General features: G+C 45.5%; 1 protein-coding gene across 1 annotated transcript in view; it reads left to right on the forward strand.

Moving 5' to 3' along the window:
- Window positions 1–16,468, forward strand: part of MYRFL (myelin regulatory factor like) — a 109,043-nt gene extending 92,575 nt beyond the window's left edge. The window contains exons 17-26 of the mRNA XM_064491531.1: window positions 2,002–2,076; window positions 2,162–2,214; window positions 2,334–2,513; window positions 5,726–5,833; window positions 9,627–9,689; window positions 10,335–10,422; window positions 12,523–12,597; window positions 15,101–15,221; window positions 15,548–15,622; window positions 15,757–16,468. Coding sequence (XP_064347601.1) covers window positions 2,002–2,076; window positions 2,162–2,214; window positions 2,334–2,513; window positions 5,726–5,833; window positions 9,627–9,689; window positions 10,335–10,422; window positions 12,523–12,597; window positions 15,101–15,221; window positions 15,548–15,622; window positions 15,757–15,843 — 925 coding nt within the window. The 3' untranslated portion in view covers window positions 15,844–16,468. The remainder of the gene's footprint in view (window positions 1–2,001; window positions 2,077–2,161; window positions 2,215–2,333; window positions 2,514–5,725; window positions 5,834–9,626; window positions 9,690–10,334; window positions 10,423–12,522; window positions 12,598–15,100; window positions 15,222–15,547; window positions 15,623–15,756) is intronic.
- Window positions 16,469–18,389: the final 1,921 nt, after the last annotated feature.

The following is an 18,389-nucleotide window of genomic DNA, read 5'->3' on the forward strand; positions in this document are numbered from 1 at the left end:
AATGTACTAGGCAGTTAAAGCAAACAGTACAGTAAGCACAGAGGTATTTGCTGTCCGTCACCAGGCCCCCTCCGCAGGGAGGGCTCCGTCCCTTATGGGGATGGGGGGACTTTCTCAGGCCTCAGGTCTTCAGGCTCGTGCTGCAGCTGTGACGGCAGCTCATCCTCTGAGCCCTGGTCACCTTTCCTGTGTCCTCCATGCCTTCTTGCTTTCAGTCTGACGACCCAATGGTGAAAGGGGCATTTATCTGTCCCTCCAGAAATACTTTGTTAGTGTAGGAAGGGACTTGCTTCTGGGCCGTGGCTCAGGGGAGACAGTTATCCTTGGAGGCACAGTAAGGGGCGGTTCCAAGGATGCTTCCAGCTCCTTGATCTAAAGCAGCTTCTTCGCTATGGGAGACAGTGTGAGTCTCTCTGCACCCTGCTCCTCCCTCAGCATTTTAACTTTTCTCTCGCTACTGCGCACTGTGGGAGGCACCCGGCTCGGTGACACCACTACACAGATTTCCCATTAGAAGCCCGTGTACTTTTCTCACCTTCCTGGGTGAGCATGCCTTGTGCTGGGATTCCCAACTCAGGAGAGCATGAGCATCTGCTTTTGCAGACATGCTTAGCCTTCTCTGAAGACTCAGATTCCCATGAAAGCCTGATGGAAAGCTTATCAGAAGTCTGATTTTGACATAAAAAGATTTCTTTTTAAATGTGCTTATTAGATCTTGTGAATTCCACTGTTGTTGACGTCTAAGACCAGAAATGGGAGGTGTTAGGCCTATTACCTTCTTTCTGGGCTGTGGTGTACCTGAGAAGGGTCAAAACCCCAAAGAAGGAAGCAGATGTCCGTTTCATTCTATGAGCTTGGAAGTTGCCCGGGCCATGCATTGAAGCACATGGCAGAGACAAACCAGAAAGTGTATTTAAGTATTAGTAATAGGGAGATAGAGAGGGGGGACGTGGGAGAGCAGAGTAAGGGAGACTGGACCACAGCAAGCGGTTGCCAGGGCGACGCAACAGATTGTGTCTGACGGCATCTTTGGGGCTCAGCCCCACTCATCCCGGGCAGGGATGTGCCCACTGGGCAGTGACCAGCTCCTACTGAGAACGCTCTGGGAATTCTTCCTTTGTGAGTGGAATTCGAACGTGTGGCACATTTCTTTGTGTATATTTCATGGTGGTAATTCCACTACCTTTGATGGGGAAGGAGCCACATAATGAGGAACCACGTCTAGGGAACCAGGTGTGAAGTTAAGCCGGCAAGAGGTCAAGCTAGGTCCCCCCGGGTCCGCCCCAGCACACAGCGGGGTTGTAGACAGAGCTCTAAAGACACCCCACAAAGAGAATGCTGAGTGTCTAGATGTATGAGCATTACTGGGACTAGCTTCCCAAAGCTCAGAACCTGTCCGGAAGGCTTCCATTTGCATCTGTAAGTTCTGATAATTGGGGGAAAAGATATACTCATTATTTTGAAGTCATGTAGTGTGGAAGTAGATGCTTTATTGCCCTTTTCCTCCCTCTGTCCAATTTGGTGCAGTGTGCTCTGAGAAGACAGGCAGCAGGAAGACGTCAGAAGCGGCCCAGTGGGGTTGGTCCCACCTCTGACTAAACCCGGGCGGCCTTTCATCTCCCGGCATGGGCGCCCTCCGCCGGGGCGGGGGATGTGAACTTGGCTCTGACTTTTTCCTGCAAGGAGCAGAGGGCTGCCTCCAGCGACTCACACACTTCCTCCTGTGATCTTCCACTCATGACAGCTGCTTCTGAGATGGCTTGCGGGCACTGGGGGCTGCTCTGTGGAAAAATCCATCAGCTCCAAATATGCCTGGAGCCTCTGAGCTCCAGGAAGACTGGGACTTTCTCTCCCCAGGCAGAGAGCAGAGTGTGCTGGTTTCCACGGTGCTCCTGTCGCCAGGGCCACCCCCCGCCCCCAATCTCTGTCCGGCTGGCTGTGTGAGGTCTAACTAGAGTCCAGTCTGCCACCTAACATGCTCTTTTGTTATTTTTCGAACAGTGCCTTGACGATCGTCTCCCTTTACATACTTAGCTTAAAAGATCAAGACCGATGTACCCCGGGTCTCCCTTCCAGGTGAGAATTCCGTCTTGTTTTCCTTTGGGGAGAGGAATTCTTGATGTCCTCCTTCGTTAATGACTTCCTCCTCCTCCTCCTCCAGCAACATGACAAGCTCTCAGGAGCCGGAGCTGCCACCCACAGCCTCCCCCTCGGGTAAGGCCTTCACATTCTCACCCTCCAGCCAGCCCAGGTTTCCTGCGAACTGTCGACAGAAGAACCAGCCTTTCGGGTCCACCTTGTCACGCCCCTCCCCTCTGCCCAATTCTTTGCAGCACCAAATGCATCCGTTGCAACCACACAACCCTCCTTCCAAGTACCAGAAATCACTTTCTGTGAGATCCTGCCATGTCTGGAGACTTACTGCTGCCCGATCTGGGGAACAGGAATACTCCTCTCCAGTCCTGTGCAAAGACAGCCGGAGGAGAAGCAGCCCCACCAGAGGCTGCGGGCAGGTAAAGAACCTTCAGTGAGAAACAGCTAGTGCTTGGAACCCGAGGTTTTCTCCCCTTGTCAGCATCCACTTGGGTAGTCTGTTCAGGCTTCCACTCTCCTCTCTGTGGGGCGGCAAGATCTTTAAAAACACAGATACCCCCAAACTGCAATCATTTATAATATTGAGTTCCCCGCACAGGGATGAAGTTTTGGTTGATTCAAGTGAAAGGGTCTCATTTTGCTTGTTGCCAATCAAGACAGTAAGAGTAACACAGTGAAGTAATTATGTGTGGATGGGTAGGTGTTTTGGCTCACTTGGAACTTAAAAAATGATGTAGCATCTGGGCTCTCTGCCCAAACCAACTAGGGCAAAATGTAAAAGGCTCTGGGGACTCTCATGAGTTTAGGGCAAGCTTGAAGTCAGTGAAAAACACGAAGTTGGCATTCCACTTTCAGAATACCTTCTTCTTCCTCTTCTTAGGAACGCGCACTCGCACACACACACACACACACACACACACACACACTGGTGCCTTTTAAGTAACCGAATTTTCATGTTAAAAAAATTATGCAAACTTGATCAAGGGCTAAAAGTGTAATGATCTCTGTAAGATCAGATGCTATATATCCAAATGTATACTAAGTTATTATCATTTTTAGAAATCTCCTTCTGTGTACACACATATTAACAAATGTCTAAAACGATGCTAATGATGCGAATGTAACAATATATGCATATCAGTGGCTTCTCTATTAGCATGTGTGGTAACAGCAACTCCCAGATCACAGCGGCTTAATGTGGCAAAAAAATGTATTCGACTCTCTATGCGTCAAATGTGGATGAAAAAAGGGCTCTTGTTTATCAGACTTCAGGACTCAGCTGATGGAGACTCCTTCTCAGTTAATTGTTTCCACAATCTCTGTCACAGTGGTAAGAGAACAGGGCCAATGGTGCACCGGCTCTTAAAGCTTCCACTGGGCTGGAACACACGTCACTTCTGCTTACGCTGTCCTGGCCAAAACAAATGACCTTGGTCACATCTAATTTAAAAATGTTTGGCAAAGTACAGACCACAGACTTCCCTGGAAGAAGATGAACCAGAATATTTGCGAGCAGCCCTGATGACTAATGACACGTAGTCCATGGTCAGTGGTCAGAGTTTGGGGAAGCAATGTAATTCCTTTTTCCTTTTGATATAATTTCATATTTGAGGCTTGAGTAAATAACTTCTACAAATCATCGTCATCACCACCACCATGTAATGAAATATTACTACTGTAGGCAAGGTCCTGTCCTAAGTGGGCTACACGAATAAGTTATCTAGTCCTCACAAGCTTAAAAGATAGTCAGTGTTGTCAGCGGATGGAAGGACCCCTAAATTAGGAAGCCCGCCAAAGTGTGGGCACTTGCCACCGGCTGTGAAAGAATTCGCACAGCAGAGGCAGAGGGGTGAAGTGAACAGCCGCTTTATTACTCAGAAAGGGAGAAGGAAGGAAGATGCTCAAGTAAGAAAGAGGCACTCGAGCGGGGGAGCCATCAGCCAAGATGGGCGGCAGGGACAGCTCTGGCCTGAGTCAGGCCACGTGGACTTTTACAGGAAGCTCCTCCCACCATGTCCTTGTTCAGGTGTGATGGAGCCAATCAGGCCTTGTTAAGAGTTTTTCAGTCCTTGTATGGACTTTTCCGGTTGTTATCCTGGCAACCGTCAACTGTCATGGCGCTGGTGGGTGTGTCACTTAGCAGGCTAATACATTACAATGAGCACAGAATGAGGCTCAGGTTCCCCAAGAAGTCCAGCCCTCCACCATCTTGGACTGGGTGGGTTCTAACCAGTTCCTGTTTCTTCTCTGCATCTGCCTCCTGATAGAATAATTGGTTTCTATTCCAGGGAGGGGCAGGGGTATGACCCTGGGGGCAACAGCCTTGGTAACAAAAAGGAAAGTTGCTTTTAATCAGAATGCTTGCAATCTAGTGGACCCAGCATCCCCACTCAGAAATTTTTTTTCCGAAAGATTCTGTTCAGCCATGAAAGTTTTAAAAGGAAATGAAGGAATAATCTCAGTCAATAGTTGAGGTGCGTGGCCAGAGTCATTGCCATCCCCCAGTGCCTGCAGGCTTGTCCTAATGAACTGCTTGAACCTGTTCTTCTGTGACTCCCGGAGGCTTGGGAAACCAGCTTTTCTGTAAACAAGAGGCAGGGGTAGGGGGGCCACCGGGTCCTGCTCTCTTACACTGTGTTTATCCCCATTTTTTTCCAGTGAGGAACCCGAGGCACAGAGAGTTTTCCCCACACTTGTAGGAGGCAATGCTTGTACTGTTTTCCTCAAGAAAGCAATTTTTGATTGAATTTGGGAACAGATGCATCTCTATAGGGTGAGGATAGAAGTTCGATCTGAAGGAAGGAATTCGTTTCAGTCATCATGTCCTCAATAGTTTTAAATATGGAAAAATCCATTATTGTCACAAACATCCCCCAGAACCATCATCTCTTGTTTAAAGAGCATGGGACCTCGTGGCTGGTAAACCCTGTCCTAACTTTGGGGGTCCACCTTGGGGATGCTTGGTGTCCTTTTCTGAGAGCAGTCCTCAGATGAGACACAGAGGTGAGATGGATAACCATGGATCCTGAACAGGCAGAGGTTGGAGACTGGCCCGATCTTCGTTTTCAAAAAATTTTTTTGACCCTTGAGCAAGTGCACTCCTATAGCAGCCAGCTCTCTTCACATTAGGAAGAGCAGTGCTTATCAAACCAGATGAAGTTTGGCAGCTCTGTTCCCTGGGACAATGAGTGTCTGTTCATCTTATGTTTCTGTAACTATGGGAGGCACGGAGGAGACTCCTGAAGAAAGAAAGTCTGCTGCAAGGTGCCTGGCTGTGCCCTCCTACACGCATCGGCTTCTCTGGGCTGAAAGTGGAACTTAGGTTCTGCTTTCCCGGGCTCTCTGACACACTGGGAAACATTTGTTCCCCCTTCCCTCGTTCAATTGGAGAAGAAATGGGAGGGTCTTAGATGTTCCATTTACTATCACCTTCAGGAAACTTCACCACTTTGGGGGATTTAGAAGCAGAGAATGTCACAGAACACAGACACCAGTGTCACCCTGACCTTTTGACCCTGAGGTTATTAATCCATTATACTTTTACAATTATTTGACAGAGAAGGTATCGAGGAAGGATGTGACTCTAAATTCAGCTAAGCTTTTAACTGAATTATTTTTGTTAATCCAACAGCAGCGTTTGAAAAGTGGTACAAATCTGTGGGAGAGATGTTACTTTTCAAGTTCACAGCCAACACCACAGACTCCTTCATGCAATCATCTGAGGTTCCAAAGTCTCCAGGTCAGGAGAACCCCTGATTTATGCCATTTTACCCATTTTACAGCTGATGGAACAGAGGCTCAGGACCTTGCTTAAGATCCTGCAGTGAGTTATGAGCAAAGTTGAAGTTAAAATCTGGGTCCCCTGGCTCCCTGTTCTTGGTTCCTTCCCATTGACCATTCTGCCTCCATTTATTTGGGCTGATGTGTGCATGTACCTGGGGTCGACTCTGGAAGATGCAGCAAGTTTCCACTTACGGTTCTAGAAAGCCCTTCCAGCACTCTCTGCCCCTCCCCTTTGTCTGAAGCCATTGAACTATCCCCAGTGTGGGATATTCCCAGGGGTCTGAGGAAAGCACTTCTCTTCTGCTGCTGCTCCATCTTTCCCCTCTGTCCAGGGCACCAGGAACATCAGGGTTCCTATATCCAAAGGAGTTGAAAGCAAGGCAAATATTCTTTTCAACCAGATGTTTCTGAGGCATTGAAGACTAGTTACAAGTTAAGGAATAAAAAATTTTGTAATTAATTAAAAAAAAAAAAAAACAACCCTTAGAATAACTCTCAGTGGAATGTGGAGTAATATTTAATAGTTTACCGAGTCCCAGAACACATTTATGAGCTTCTGTCCTGAGGATTAAGCCTACTAGTAAAATAAGTGAAGGGAAATCAGCATTTTTATGTCATGCTGAGCTCAAGCCATTATTCTTCCTTTGGGCCTGAGTTGATTGCAGGAAGTGTCTTTCAGAAAGGTTGTCCTCTCTCCCACACTTAATAAAAGGTTTGGGTAAGACTAACAGGAAATGGAAAGTGGATATTTCAGAATATTCAGCTTCTGCTCTGAGGAACCAACTGAGTGTGATGGATTATATTTTAATCTGTGGAACCAGTAAAGATTACAAATGGCAGCAGAGTTAGATGTTACAAAGTTAAGGAGCATGTGAGAAAAAAACATTGATGGAATTTTATGGATTTTAAGAGATTTGGTAAAGATTTTGTAAAATTCACAAAAGAAAAGCTCACTTTGTTTTGGAGACCAGAACTCTGAGAAGAGCCAATGACCAAAAGAAAATGTTTCCCTGTGTTAAAGGACTCAGTCACCAATTGGTTGGGCTTGTTGACTTTTTCTTGGCCTGGGTATGTTTCAATCAGGAAAGAAAAAGGTATTTAAGATGCTGTATTGGGACTCAGCCATCAGCACAGTTTTACAAGTAGCGCAATATACACATTATACGACAGGATATGCTTTGGTTGGACTCCATCTTAAATCTTTCCTTTCCAGAAGTTTCTAATTTAGTTTATTGGGAGATCTCATCTGCTGATTGTGAAATATGTCTCCAACTTTACGATGAAAACCATTGGGAATGTATGTTAAGTTTATAGGGAATATTGCTGGAAGGCATTTGTAAAATGAGAGCCACCCCCTATAGGACTACAGGAGAATTTGTGGTTTTCCAATAACCAGCCTTTCGGAATTGCATACTACTGCTTCAGAGAAGTGACAAAGTGAAGGTGTTTTACAGGAGGTTTCAAATTTGTTATTTGCAATTCTGCTTTTGAAAAACCATTTTCAGAATTCTAAGCTGTAAGATTATGTTTCTGCAACTTCACTTTTTTATACTGTTAAGAAGACTTTATTCCATTAGACGCTAAGTCCTATTATAGGGTTCTATGTCTGCGGGAACCTGAAAGCACACCTCTGCAGAAGTAAGGCAACTCTGTAGTTCTATTGCCAGAATTTATAATGAGCTCTTTTCCTGCAAACTCAGCAGGAAAGTAGAACAAAAGGTAAGGAAAGAAAACAGACAGGAGGCAGAGGGAAGTCTGGTTTCCCCTTCTCTTTATACCTCATTTGCCTTGTAAATTAGCCTTCTATGGAAGCAGTCTTAAGCAGAACTCATAGCAGGAGATGTGTGCTTGAAGATTATTATTTGAATAGCTGGACCCCAAGAAATCCGGAGGCCTGTTAGACAGCACGTGTATTTATTTGTAAAGGCAAATAAATATTCAATTTCTAGAAAATCCTCCTTTATCAAGGTCCATTTCTTCTTGGAAGAGAGCATCTCCTCCAAGTCTTGGGAAACTTGCCTTGCCTTTAAGTTCTGTCTCCCTCCTATTGGCTATTGGGATAAAGAAGCCCCATGTCCCACATCCATTCCCAGCTTCCCTCTGCTCCCATCCCTAGGGATTTCCCCTTTGAGTCTGTAAGAGCAAACATTTTTCTAGAAGAGACACAATTGGCTTTCCCACCTCTCTTCCTTCTTTTCCTAACGCTCCTCCTTCCGTCCTTCTACAAATACATACTGAGCACTACAGTTGAGGCTGACCTCACCTTATGTGGGGATATAAGAGTGAACAACAGTCTTCCAGAAGCTCAGCGAGGTGACTGGACAAGTAAACCAGCTCTTCCACTGAGTGTGAGAAGCGCTAACCAGGACAGAGATACTTTGGGGTGATTGCCCTCAAGTAGTGAGCCCTGTTGCTTTGCTTTCTGTCCTGAAATTTCGTACAGAAGCTTGACCAGAAACTTGTTTTAGATCGTACCTCTTTTTCCTTCCCATGAAAGCAGCACATGTTGTATTAACTTCCGTCTCTTGCTAAGTGACGTTGATGAATTTGTGTTTTTCCCAAAACTTATTGAAAAATACAGATATTGTTCAGTGCAAATGAAGGAATGTAATCAAGAACACATATACTTGAAAAAAAAATCTGCAAATTAAAAAAATGCAAAAACTTTAAAATCCTTTTTTTAGGTTTGTCAGGTTTGCTTAGCAACTCACTCGATGATTGCTTTTACTATCCACTTCAAAAAAGATACATTTTCTTTCACAGCCTTAACAATCATCTGAATGGTTAGCTTTTCAAAATTGCTTTTAAAATGCCTTTTCGGCTCTGACGGATCATAAGCACTCCCCTGGCTTCCTTCCCCACGAGCAGGCTCTGGTCCCACACCAGGGATGTGATTCCTCTCTTCAGGTGGTTGCAGCTCAATTTTTATCTTAAACTTGCTTTTTTTCCTGTGTGGATCACATTATGCTTGGAGTTACAGATGATTCAAAGAACATGAAGAGAGGTTCCCTGTTCTGGAGGTGTCGAGAAGGGGCAAAAATACATGAAAGGTTGGGTCACAATACAGAAATATCCCTTTGGTATAGTGATGTCACTGACTGATCACCTCCTACGGGATTCAGCGGTGACAGAGGGAGCTGTGAGCTACAGTGTTCTAGTCCGGGGTGATGTCTTAGTCGGCTGGGGTTGTCCTAACCAAATGCCACAGACTAGGTGACTTAAACAATGGAAATTTATTTTCTCCCAGTTCTGGAGGCTTAAAGTCTGAGATTAAGGTGTTAACAGGTCTGGTTTCTTGAGGTCTCACTCGGTGGTTCAAAGATAGGCCGCCTTCTCTCTGTGTCCTCGCAAGGTCTTTCCGCCAGGCCCGCGGGCCTCTTGGTGTCCTAATCTCCTCTTCTTATAAGAATGCCAGTCAGATTGGATTAGACCTGTTAGACACCCTAACAGCCTCATTTTAATTTAATTGTCTCTCTGAAGGCCCGTCTCCGAACACAGTCACATTCTGAGGTACTAAGGGTTAGGACTTCATAAATAAGAGGAATCAATTCAGCCCCAAACAGGTGGTTCCTTGGAGAAGTGTGAGAATAAACTGGATCTGTAAGAAATGAGGTAGGGATGTGACGAGTTAAAGGTGGGAGGGAGAAAGGTGGGGGAAACATTCAATGGAAAGGAGAAATTGGGGCACACGCTGGGTTTCTCCTCATCCTGAACCAGCTTCAGGACTGACAGGCTTTTTCTCTCTTCAGGAGACAGGAGCACATCGTTCTTGGCAGCAGAGGCGCAAAGCAGCCTTGACTGGGGGAGTGACTGTAAGTTTACATACCAGTGACTTTGGCTTTGTGGAGTCCGGCAGAGTGACAACAAGCTGTAAAAGCATGGCTGAGGGAGGCACAGGGACGGAGGCCGCACTCTGCCGCAAACACCCAGGGGAGTGTGTTTTCATAACTGATGCCAGCCTCACCATGAAGGGGGCCTTGGAGATCGTCGCTCACTGCTAGACATTTGATCTCCGTGGATTTTAATAATGTATTTGAACTTCCTGCCCACTTCATCTATTTTCCTGATAAATTTTTAGTTAGTTTTCTGTTTTCTGATTTTTCTTTTGCTTTATTGGCCAGTTTGCATGTCACATTGCATTCTCTGTTTCTAATAAATTTCAGTGTAGTAAGACTTCCATGATCTAGAATTTCTTTTGGATGTTATTGGAGCTGGTTTGTTTTTTGTTTTTGTTTTTGTTTTTTTTTTTAGTTTTCTTAAAATTTACTGTAACAACCAAAAAAGCTTTCTCCCCTTTCTTCTCTCTCTCTCTCTCTCTTTTTGCCATTTGAATGCAAATAGAACCTGTTTATCTAGGAAACTCTTATTTCACAACCTGCAGTTTGGAGATGGCACTGGGGCACAATGCTCTTTTCCTCTGCAGAAGAGTTTATTTTATTTATTTCCTCTCAATTCAGGGATTGATACAACCATCAGTTCTATTCAGATCATGGAAATCCAGCAAACAATAGATCGTCGGTTTTGCAGTAGAAGTCTCCAGTGCGGGTGGGTAAGCCTTCCCCATTATCACCCGATTGCTCCTGGAATTTACTCAGGGCTCTGGGTTTTTGAGACTGGAATGAAAGCTAAAGCTACATGGTAAAAATCAATGTGTGCTTCCTCGGCTCCTTAAGTGAAAACGCATTTGCTACGTGGTGGTGGTGGTGGTGGACGAGGGAGTCATAAATAAAACGGCTGGTGTTAGCAAATGTCAATAAACCACGGCTCTGAAGATTGTAGTCTCCCGGTTTCACGGGCAGGTCCAAACCAAAGGCTTAGAGGGCAAGCAGCTTTGCGGAGCTACTAGTTCATCTTATTGGCAGGAAAGGCATTATTACCGATGGCTCCAAGCTATGAATGAGCTGACATTTCTATAGTTTAATAACAAAGGATATCATTATTTTAATTGCTGGAAAAATAGAGAGCGTCTCTTAGTTAAGAGGAAAGTTAAGAGGAAAAAGTCTAGGCAGTGCCGAAGTGATCAGCAACGTCCATCTCTGGTGCGTCCCCTGCACTGAGGTAAGGATGCATCTAGAAGCACGGAGGGCAAGCTCAGAAGCCTCAGCCAACACGATATGCAAGTTGCAGGCTGTAAGAATGGAGAATTATCTTGCTTTATTTGATAAGTATTTACTGGTTTAGTTAAGCCTGCTGACGTTTAAGCCTGCAGGTTAGAGGCAAGGCTCTGTGGTTTGAAATAATGTCACAAATCCTATGGATTCTCAGCCTTACGTCTTTTTCAGCCTGATAAAGCTTAGACTTCCAGGTTGATGGTCTTGAGTTTTGAAGATAACCTGCATGGTGCTTTACAATTTGTTTATGACCTTTCCATTCATTATCTCACTGAATTCTCACAAAACCCCGTGAGGTTGGTCATCTTTATCACCATTTTGCCATGAAGGAGCCTGAGACTAAGTAATCTTGAAAAAATCAGAGAGAGGCACTGATTGGTGTGGTAGTGACATCGTGCAGGAGGGTGAGGTGATGTCGGTTCAAATCCAGTACTTCGATAAGATGTTTCATCTCCCCGTGTACCAGTGTCTCATATGAGGACAACTTACTAAGGATTTGGGATTTGGGGTGCTGGGACGCACACTATGTCGGGAAGCACGTAGTAGGAAATGAACTCCACTCACCTAATCTTTCTCCGGTGGGACAAAGCCCTCCTGATCTCCCAATTCAGATCTGTTTCTTTTGTTTCTGCTTTCTCATTTTTTTTTTTTTTTAATGGAGGTACTGGGGATTGAACCCAGGACCTCGTGCATGCTAAGCATGCGCCCTACCACTGAGCTATTACCCTCTCCTGCACTTTCATTTGGAACAACTCAGTTTAGTATTCATTCAAGAGAATTTAAAATGACACTTTTCCCCATTTATCTAATTTTAAGTTATTTCTCCATATAATTCAAGGAATGGCCAAGTCATAGGAACTTGGGTTAGATACAATATGCCTTTTTGCTGGAGTTTTCATTTCAATATGAATCAAAGGAACCGCCCCCACCCCCCACCTTTTCCCCAAGTATCTCTCTTAAAGGGGAAGGCGGGAGGCATCTGTATAAGCATTTCTGTCTTGCGATCTTCTCCATTACTCAACGGTAATTAGGACTATAATAATTTTAGTTGATTCAAGTTCTGAAAGTGCGTGATATTTTCTGCTAATGTTGCCTAAAAGGGAATGATTTACAGTAGAAAAGCTGGTATTTATTATTTCCAGTTCTCCTTTCCAGAAGGATTGTGAGTTTGAGGCCTTTGACCTCATTTGTCTTCTGGAATCTGTATCTCCTTAAGGGGAACTGAAGTCACTTTCTGTGCGTTTAATTTTGTCCTTTTGGCCCGTGATGTGACTTTCCATCATTTCTTCTGTGTGTTCTAATAAACCATAAATCTTCGTGGGCTCTTTTATATATAGGAAGATCTGAAAGTCATTTGACAGGTATGTCTCTGAAAAACAGGAAACGATACCCATGTTAAACTTGATTTTCTGTGTCTATTATTTATTATCGAATATCTCACAATTTACATAGTATCCAATGAGGAGCAAAAAGCCTCTGGAACCCTTCCCTGCATATTTTGATTTATGGTTTTATTTTTTTTTTCCATAATTAGGTCCGGAAATTACAATTACTATATTCCTGTTAATAAATACACACCCACCAATGTTAAATTCTCTCTGGAAATCAAGTAAGTGCATAGCTGTGAAAACCAATCCTAGTTTTATCATTATTTGAATGGCAAGCCTGAATTTCCTTCACAATCGATCAGTACGTTAGGAGGTGGAAAGTTATCAGATAACTAATGATGGTTGGGCTGAGAGGTGGTCCGGCTGGAGGGACAGGTTTACCAGATGAAGGCTGGGACCTTCCAGGCTCGCCCCGCAGAATGGAAGGGATCTGGGCCATACACTCACGCCTGTGAAGTGGGAGTGACCTTGGGTTTGATGCTCGCAGGCTGCCAACTGCCCCTGAGTTGGAGTGGAAACTAAAAGAACAGCCTGGCCCCTGGATGGGGGTGCTGCCCATTTTTGTGAGTGCCTGGGAGCAAAGGCTACTGCATCACCACCCTCTTCCCCAGGGCAGTTCAGAAAAGGAGTCATAGTGTGGAGATGGGTAGACCAGGGTTCCACCTTCGTCTCTGTCATTTACTAGTTCTGTCATCTTGGAGAAACCACTTATCCTTTCTGAGCTACTGTTGATTCATCTATGCAATGACTTTGACATTAAACCACAACAAGGAGGGCTGCAGTGGGAATCACTGGTAACAACGGTGAAATTCATAACCACGCTTTGCTGAGCACAGGCTGTCTGCCAGACTCCCTACCCTTCACTACCGGGTCATACATCCTCACAACAGCCCTCTGAGGTTGGTATCTTTTTCCCTAGTTTATATCTTTCAGATGGGAACACTAAGGTTTAGCGAGGTCACAAGCCAGTCCCAAAACTCCCAGCAAGGAAGTGGTGGAGCTGAGCTTCAAATCAGCCCATCACTTTCCTGCCTCCCCAAGTGAGATGAGATGGGCTGAACACTGCCCCTCCCGGCACACAGCAGGCACTCCATAAATGGTAGCTGTAATCAGGACTGCCTTTCCTCCAAAATTGCAAAACTCTGATTTAATCCATTTTATCAGATATCTTAAATAATTATGGTACTTTAAGGCTTTCGCAGCAGTTATGCAGTGAGCTACTCACCATGAAGATAGATGGTGTTTATTTTGCATATCTTGATTTTGGTCTCTTCTTGGTCCCTTCCACACTTCCTCTCTTCTCTCCGCCCCTCCCTCTCTTTCCCTTTCCTCCTCCTCCCCTCTCTCCCTCTGCTTCCCCAGCTCTGTTATTCCTTCTCCATCATTTCCCCCTGCTCTGCCTCGTCCTCTATTTCACTCAGACCGCATGCCCCTTCTCTCCTCAACCTTGCTTCTACCATGAGCTAATGACACAAGCCAACTGCTTGCCTTGGAAAGGTTTATTTCAAGCAGGGAAAATTTTGTGACTCAGAACCCACCATATTTCAAGCCAGACAAAAGCTAAATGTACTATTCTCTAGCACTCCTGGAGTGACCTGGAACAGCATTTCCTTATTTGTTCCCTGCTTCCATGGGGGGAAATAAGTTGAAGTGATATATCCCCTGAAGTGTCAGAAGGTCATCTTGAGCTACTAAATCAAGTTTTTTAGTTTAAGAACAATTTTTTTCTAACATGGGTGATCTTAAAGTAACACTCAAACTCAGCTGAGAGTGTAGGTTGTCCCACTTGCGTGAAAAGATTGTTTCCGAAGACGGATGGATCTCACCCTCTTGATGGTGATTCTTGGGTCAACCTCCAGAGAAGAACAGCTCTTTCTGAAAGACCTCCCACTCTAATTCCGACTGGGGCCCACCCCCACATCCCTACCCGTGTTGTTTGCCTCCCTGATTTGAACAATAACCTACCCAGACCAGGAGTTTGCAGAGTTTGAAATCCCGGAAGCTCCAGATGGATGCAAATTCAGCTGCCAGTGAAAAGAGAAGGGATGGATCCAAGAATTATTTTTAAATCCATAGAGATAAGAAGTTCTGATGTTGAGGTGATTTAAGTCATGAGAGTAGGTGTTGGGAGACTATCAACTGTTATCTCAGTTTTAGTTGTAGTCAGTTCAGGCTGCTATGACAAGAATGCTGGAGACTTGAGTGGCTTAAACCACGCACGTCCATCGCTCACAGTTCTGGAGGGTGGGAAGTCTGAGATGAAGGCACTGGCCGGTTCGGTGTCTGGTGAGAGCCTACTTCCTGGTTCATAGCCGTCTTCTCTGTCCTCACGCAGCAGAAGGGGTCAGAGAGCGCTCTGGGGTCCCTTTTATAAGGGTACAGTCTCACTCATGAGGGCTCCACCCTCATCACTTAGTCACTTCCCAAAGGCCCTACCCCCTAACACCACCACATCAGGGGTTAGGATTTCAACACATGAATTTGGGAGGGACGCAAACATTCAGTCCATAACAGTAGCTATCTGAGATGGGGTTCCTCTCCGTTATAATGAGATGTTAGCTAGTATACTGGCATCAGCGAGCTTTGTGTAATGACGTGCCGATTTGGAACTTTGCGTGAATGTCCTGGTTTGTTTCCATGAGCCCCTCCTCTTGCCGGGGTGGAGCCCAGCGGGAGCTGGCAACTGCTTTTCCATTCACCCTTTCTTTCCTTTGTCCCTTGAAGCACCACAGAGCCCCTGATAGTCTTCCAGTGCACATTCACCCTTGGAAATGTGTGCTTCCAGAGTCAAGGGGAAGCCAGAGGGGTGCAAAGCCACCAAGAAGTCTCCCAGGAGATGACACAGGTAATGTTTTCCAGCCCCGCGGCATTCTGTCCCCGTTCCAGAAGACGTGTGTCTACCATGGTGGCACATCCTCTGTTCCTCCCTAAGAGACGGATGCCATGAGCCACATGCCAGCGTCTCCCTTGGCTGGCCCTGGCCACAGGGCTTTGCTCAGCTTCTTCTGTGAGTCCTTCAGAAGCTGCAGACTCTTCCAGCGATGCCATCAAAAGCCGCTGTCATAGATCCCTCTCCTGCAGCCGTCAAGGGGCTGCTGCTTCAGCCTGCACTCCTTCCAACTGAGTGTAAACGTAGTGATGAAACGGGTCTCCCTTTCCTTCATGATTTAGGGATATCAGCACATTTGGAACCTCCCTGTCGCCCCACTCTTTGACAGCTCATACCATTTCCGGGTAGCTGCACCGGTAAGCTCTTTTTTTTTTTCTCTCTCTCTCCAGTGAGAAAGAAATGGATGATTAAATAGATAGATAGGTAACTTGAACTACAATTAATTTTTGCATTAATCGTTCTCTCTCTCTCTTTCCCCCTGTTCTGACAGGACTTAGCTGACTGCTCCACGGACCCTTATTTTGCCGGGATATTCTTCACAGACTACTTCTTTTACTTCTATCGACATTGTGCCTAATTTATTCAAGTTTGCTGGGGGACTTAACCAAAGAAAAATACTCAGATATGGTTAACGGAAACTCACGTCCTCTTACGACTTCTTTCTTTTCTTTGTAAAACATGCACCTTTTTTGGGCAGACTTCTCGCAGGCTTTGGCTTCCAACAGTTTTGAGACGTTTAATGAGGAGAATAAAGTGTTCGCTGGAACTTGAGATAACATGGTGTTTGTTTTTTGCCGTGACTATGAGGAAAAGATTTCCTGGAGTCAACAGCGCTGTCAGATCTGAAAATACTGCTTCTGTGATGAAGGAGGCGGGGAGGTCAAAACGGACAGGTCTATTTAACTTTACTTTGTCTCAATGTACCGCAAAGCTTTGGAGAAAAACATAAAGGTCCATTTCAGCCATATCAACTTGGATCCACCAAATATAGACTCTTAAGAATGTGTGATACGGTGTGTGTTTGGGGGGTGGGGGGTGGTGTCCGAGCTCACATTTAGGCAAACTATTGCTATGAGTGTGTGTGTGTGTGCGTGTGCATGCTTGTGCACTGTGCACACTAGTGTGGAATGCAGCTTGCTAATAAATTGGATTTAAGAAAAATAGCTGCAATTCTACTGTGTGATGTCTGATGGATGCTAAACTTTCTGTGTGCTCTGGGGAGGCACTAGCTTGCGACCAGCCCTTTAAGGTACCCAGACAGTCTGGGCTCAGAGACCTTGCAGATGCCATCGCTTTGTTTCTGTTGTTCTGTGGTGGTTGTCGTCTTTTTCCTCTGCACGTAAGGGGTCCTCTTACACGACATTAAGACTCATCTCCATTGTTTACAGCCGACTTAGCTTTGGATATGTCTACCTGGCTAATGGGTAGATTTGTATGTCTTTCCCAACTTAGAAAGGCCAGAAATCCTCTATCTAGAGTATACCAACTCTATCTTTCATTTTCTCTGTTCTGATATTTGACATCTTGGGGTCTCGCTGACTCTGGTGGGATTCCACCTCCCAGGGCCTGCCAGTTCCCAGAGATAGTGAACATCTTGCCCATGAGTGCTTTTCAAATACAAACCAACCAATCCATAGCTCACAGCCCAGCCACCTCCTTTATCAAGTTCTTGTACTTGGGGCCACTATCCACCTGCCCTAATTGCCCCCAGGGCCATGTACCAGAAAATTCAGGACAGCCCCCACATCCCAGAGCCTGCTGACATTCCTCACACTGGCCAGTCCTAAGTCTGTTTCCCCTGCCTCACCCATTCCTCCCATGGAAACCACAATAAAAGCTTTTGCCCATGGTCCCTTCCTCTCCCTCTCCCTCCTGACCAACCCTGGTGTTTCCCAGTGTGGTACCCCAAGGCAGGCACGTCCCCTCCTCTTGGGAACTGTGAGTAACTATCTTTTCAATGGCGATCATCTTCTGAGCTGTTGACCGTCCTATAGCTCAGATTTTTTATTGATACACTATATGTTAGGACATGGAGAGTCAAGCCGCCCCAGCTCCAGCCTCATAGCAGGGCTGTTGAATGGCTGCCTTCCCTTATCTTATCGTTGGCATGTGTGATGCTGTAATTTACAGTAAGAAATGTATATTTGTTTTTTTGCCCACTATTCTGGCACAGAGCTCCTAAAACCTTTGGAATTCCCTAAGTGCTGAGAGAAATAAAAGTGCCTTTTGTTATATCAATGAGGTGACAGTGGTTGGCACCAAAGGTTGAGGACTGGTTGCCAGGACAACCAACTACGTGATTAGAGGGTTTGGACTTTCAGTCCCACCCGTGATCTCTGGGGAGGGAAGAGGGGCTGGGGGTTGATTCCAGCCAGTCACCAGTGGCCAATGATTTACTCAATCATGCCTATGAAATGAAGCCTCTAAAAAAGCCGAAAGGACAGAGTTCAGAGAGCGAGTGGGTTGGTGAACATGTGGCAGTTCTGGGAGAGTGGTGGCCATCAGAGAGAGTATGGAGGTTCTGCACCTTTCCCGGTATCTTGCCCTAAGTATCTCTTCCATCTGGCTATTCCTGAGTTATATTCTTTTATAATAAACCCATAATCTAGTGAGTAAACTGTTTCTCTGAGTTCTGTGAGCCACTCTAGCAAATGAATGGAACCCAAGGAATGGAGTCAGGGGGACCTCCAGTCTATAGCTGGTAGCTCAGAAGCACAGGCGATAACCCAGGCTTGCGACTGGCATGTGAGGTGGTGGGTGGCCGTCCTGAAGGGCTGAGCCCCCAACCTGTAGAGTTTGCAGCTATTTCCTGGTAGAGAGTATCAGAGTTGAGCTGACTTGTCGGACACCCAGCTAGCGTCTGAGAATTATTTGGGGGTAAGACCCCCCCCTCGACAAACACACACACAGTGGAATTGGGGTAGCAGAATCCTTTTTAGCCTATGAGTCAATTAGGATGAAACAATTGGATTCTTTTGAACTTGACAGTGATAATCAGTAGCAATGATACATCCCTTTTCCTTTATTTTCAAATAGTATTAAACACGTGCCATGTGGAGGAAAATCATGAGAGCTATTAATAAAAGACATGCACCTTGCTTACACAGAAGATGTTTTGAAATA

This window comes from Camelus dromedarius, chromosome 11 (assembly GCF_036321535.1).
Source record: "Camelus dromedarius isolate mCamDro1 chromosome 11, mCamDro1.pat, whole genome shotgun sequence".
In the NCBI taxonomy this organism is placed as follows: Eukaryota; Metazoa; Chordata; class Mammalia; order Artiodactyla; family Camelidae; genus Camelus; species Camelus dromedarius.